The sequence below is a fragment of the Pelodiscus sinensis genome, chromosome 5 (genome assembly GCF_052426305.1).
Source record: "Pelodiscus sinensis isolate ZL-2025 chromosome 5, ASM5242630v1, whole genome shotgun sequence".
NCBI lineage: Eukaryota > Metazoa > Chordata > Testudines > Trionychidae > Pelodiscus > Pelodiscus sinensis.
Genome location: NC_143056.1, coordinates 89,005,131 through 89,009,786, shown reverse-complemented (window position 1 = coordinate 89,009,786; position 4,656 = coordinate 89,005,131). Strand labels below are relative to the sequence as shown.

Genomic DNA, 4,656 nt, shown 5'->3' with positions numbered 1-4,656 from the left:
TCAGGGGAAGGATTTGTTAAGTATATACAGAATTCTTAACTGTGATGTTTTAATTAACATAGAATTGAATTGATTTGCTTTTTCATAATAACTTAGGACCATTTTGAACAGATCTTTTATTGATCTGTCTAAAGATTGTTATGTCTTTATTCAGTAGTACTAGTATTAAAGGTATGTGTGTCTATAGGTAGAGAATAGTGATAGAAATGTAGCTGTGTTAGTCTGGTGTAGCTGAAACAAAATACAGGACTATGTAGCACTTTAAAGACTAACAAGATGGTTTATTAGATGATGAGCTTTCGTGGGCCAGGTAGATAATAGTTAACTGTGTAGTATTGCCATCTACTGTTCACTGGAAAATAGAACAGTCCCTGAGGCAGAAATGCTTGCATCACTTGTTCATGTGATTTCCGGTGACTAGCAGATCTGTGTAAAGATAAAGTTCAGCACAGAGAAGTTTTTCTTCTTTGCAGCTAGGCTTTTGGGGCGAGGGCAGCATAGATTAAACCAGGAAGTAAGTAGCAACTCTTCTGAAATAAAACGTATCTTTACATATTATTCAAAACAACAATTTGGTTTTCAAGAGAAAGTACATTGAATTTTGTTCCAAACATTGGAAAGTGTAAGATTATAGATACTGTTAAGGACAGTGCATTGTGAAAGTGAAAGTACAAAATGTTTGTAGAAAATAGCTGTTAATCGCCATCCAGGGCAGTAATCATATCAAGGAGCTTTACTTTGATTTTTAAGAACTTGTCTCTTTAATGAAATAAAGTTCTATTTATTTTAAAAAGATGTTTCTTGGGTACATAGAAAGCAGACCATTTTTAAGACTTCCTGAATGCTTTTTTTTATACATTTTTTTTTCCTTGATATTCTTTCAAAGGTCTTACCAAAATGGATCCATTTTTGTCTCTGCTGCATTCGTTTTCCATGAACTTATCGGACACTGAGCTCTCTGCCCTTAAATTTCTGTGCCGGGACAAAATTGGCAAAAGGAAACTTGAGTCTGTCAAAACTGGCAATGATCTCTTCACCATTCTCCTGGATCAACGGGAGATTGCAAGAGAAAAGGTAGATTTTCTCCAGGTCATGATCAAATCCATTAAAAGAGAAGATCTGCTCATGCAATTAGAGGAGTTCATGGAAGGGGGACACGGTGATGCTGTCAACCATCTAGATGAGAAAGAAAAACGTAAGTGGAGGCATCTTATTTTGCTTTCGCAAACTAAATGCATAGCACACTGCTAAATGGTATTTTTTTAAAGCAGGGAACTCTTTAAATCTAATCTCAAACACTGTAGCACAGGAACACTTTGGAGCAGAGGTCCAAAAAAGAGACAGTGAATAATGTTTTAAATAGTTGGAAATAATTTTGTGATGAAATTCACCCCTCTTCAAAAGGACAATGCATTGTATGAGTCTCACTCACCCATAACGAAGAGTCCAGAACTGGTACTATCCCTGACTCTAGACTGCCACATGGAATTCCACATAGTACCCGCTGCCCTGGTCATAAAGAGGGGAGTGAGAGAATGCATGCTGCAACCATTTTTTTTTTTTTTTTTTTTTTTTTTTTTTAGAAGGGGTAACAGCAGCTCCCCTGGTACTCAGAGAACATTTGTCACTGTGTGATGCCAAGCCCCTGAAAACTCCACCAGGTCTGAGGTGTTTCTACACTATCCTCAACACACCCAGTGGCTTTACTGCCAACAATTGTGGTCCTTAATATGAATGTGGGCAAACCTCTACAGTAAGAGTTAATATAGAAATGTACATATTAAATGTCTCTGTATATCCCTCATCATAAACTGGATTTTGCCATTTTATTTTTCAGATCAGCAGAAAATAGCTTTTGAAGTTATATGTGACAACATTGGAAAGAACTGGAAAATGCTAATTCGAAAATTAGGAATTTCGGATACAAAAATTGACAGAATTCTAATAGCAAATCCTTATAACTTGCAAGAACAATTGATGCAGTCGCTCCGAGAGTGGCAGAAATGGAAAGGAAAGGAAGCTAAGGTTGCTGACTTAATAAAAGCCCTTCGGGATTGCAAAATGAACTTGGTAGCAGACATAATTGAAGACGAACTTTTACAACCGCGGAACTAAAACAAAATGAAATTCAGTACAATATATATTAAATGTAACATTAAAACCGAAAGCTTAAATGAAAACAGGAGGAATGCTGCCTAATTGTTAGACCAAAAGGCCATAGGGCATGTCTACACTAGAAAATTATTTCAAAATAACTAAAACTGATTTAATAATTCCTGAAAAAACAAAACCGAAATAACATGTCCACATGACTGGGAAGCCTCGAAATTAGTTTCAGGCAGGCTCTGTTATTGTGGACACCCTACCTTGACTTAGAGCGCCAGGAAGCACTGGGGAGTAATTATTTCAAATTACTCTGGGGAGTAGTTATTTTGAAATAATCAACCACATTAATGCTATTTTGAAATAAGCATTATTCCCAAGGAAAGCAGGAATACAGATTTCTAAATAACCAGCCCATTATTTCAAAATAACAGGATTGGTAGTGTAGATGCTCCATTTACTATTTCCAAGTTAAGGGAGAGTTATTTTGAAATAGCTCCCTCGTATAGGCCAGGGCAAAGAGTTAGCAATTAGAGACACAGTGCAAGATTTTTAAAAAATTATGAGTTTGGGTCCTTAATTTTGAGGTTTTCAATCTGAGACAATTTAAAGGGTTTTGATATTTCGGAAAAAAGTGAGTGCCTGACTTACGAAACTCCTTGTCTTTTATCAAGTTGGGCACCTAAAATCATTAGTATCTTATGAAAATTTTGACCTTAGCCTCTGATTTATAGATACTTAATTCTTGATGCCCACAGTCATATCTAAGCATTCAAGTGTGAAATTCTCTTTGCCTCTGTCATGTGCAAAATAGTAATACAGGCAGTCCCCGGGTTACGTACAAGATAGGGATCGTAGGTTTGTTCTTAAGTTGAATTTGTATGTAAGTCGGAACTGGCGTCCAGATTCAGCCGCTGTTGAAACTGACCAGCAGCGGCTGAATTGGACACGCCTGGGACAGAGCAGCTGGGGTGCTGCCAGGTAGGTCGCTGCACCTCAGCACTGTGGGGACCAACCCAGCAGCACCCCAGCTGCTCTGTCCCAGGCGTGTCCGATTCAGCCGCTGGTGAAACTGATCAGCGGCTGATTCCAGGAAGCCCGGGGCAGAGCAGCTCGCGTTCTCCGCAGCGAGAAAAGCTGCTCCGTGTCTCCCTGGTCTGCTGGGGGGAAGCACCCCCCATGCCGCCAGAGGCGGCGACGGGGGGAGGCACCCCGCACTAGCGGGGGCTCCCCCCCAGTTCGTAACTAGGGGTCCGACTTAAGTCGGACTGACGTAACCCGGGGACTGCCTGTATTCCTAGGTGTGTGCTATACCTTCCTTGAAGTACTGTGAAGCTTAGTCACGTCATGCTCATAATTGTTTGTAGTACTTTGATATGATTCTTCTTCATAGGGGCAAAATATTATTCTGAAATGCACAAAAATTAAGAAATTCAAAGTTTCAGTTCCTTCAGTAGCCATAACTTGGCCCACTACCCTCATATGGCATTCTGTATGACTGCAGATGCTTTTAAATTTTTATCTTGAAATAGGTATGCAAGATAAATTTTTATCTTGGGGACCAGAATCTCACATTTCCTGGCTTCTGTTCATTTCCAAATATTTGAGGTGATTGAATAATTTTGTTTATCATTTTAAAAAACAAACCAAGTACTAGTCACACGGTGCCCTTACTGCTAAATCTTTCGAGGTCAGGAATGGTGTTCCCTATAAGCTGGGCACTTATGCAGCTGCTCAGGAGAGATTCCAATGCTGCCCACCTGGTTAGCAGGGTGCTCAGAGCTAGGTTTTGTTTCTAGTAGTGGTGCATGTTGGCAGTGTACATAACATTTTCATTCCACACATGAAAGGATTAGAGGAAACATTGGTCAAGAATATGTTCTGTGTCATGCATTGTGTGCTCCTTTTATATTAAAGATGTTAAGCACCATATAGAATTTGGCCTCAAGATTGCAGCACAAGGGGCCTTTCCTCAACTCAGCCGTGCCTATTTTTCAGAATAAACTGCCTGAGACAAAAGGTTTATACTAAGTGTCTTTTCTGCCATAAAGAAAGGGATGCTGTCCTGATGTTGTAAAATATCCAGAAATGGCCTGTAGTTGTGTAAGGGGCCTTCCTTCTTTCTTCTAGAATATGAAAGGTTCTCTCCCATTGTTGTTGTCCTCTAATGACGTTGCTCACACTCACTCCCAGAATTCAGAGCACTGACTTAGGGATGTTAAATATTGGTTAACTGAATAGTCAATTAACCTCATAAATTCTTACTGGGTAGTTGACTATACTATTACATCCCTACACTGACCACATTTGGATGAGCCACACCGTTTTCAATGGGGAAAGCAGAATTCAATTGTCTGTGCTCTTGGCAATATTGCATGTAAAGATTAAGAGATACAGAGTGAATAAACAGAAGCGTTTCTTATGGAGAAACAACATCACTAAAGGAAATATAATCCTATCTCCTACAGTTTATCCAGCCTGCTGTGAGGATGAGGAACAGCTTTTTCACTCCATGGTGCTCTAGTTGAAGGTGGCTCCAGCAGTGTTCCTTGT

The 4,656-nt window shown here is 39.5% G+C and overlaps 1 protein-coding gene across 1 annotated transcript; it reads left to right on the top strand.

The window, feature by feature from the left end:
- Positions 1 to 397: 397 nt before the first annotated feature.
- On the top strand, positions 398 to 2,180 carry FADD (Fas associated via death domain). The gene is made up of 3 exons (XM_006131043.5): positions 398 to 514; positions 887 to 1,195; positions 1,838 to 2,180. Exons 2-3 carry the CDS (start codon positions 898 to 900, stop codon positions 2,113 to 2,115), a joined length of 576 nt encoding a protein of 191 aa, XP_006131105.3. The 5' UTR covers positions 398 to 514; positions 887 to 897; the 3' UTR covers positions 2,116 to 2,180.
- The last annotated feature ends 2,476 nt before the right edge of the window (positions 2,181 to 4,656 follow it).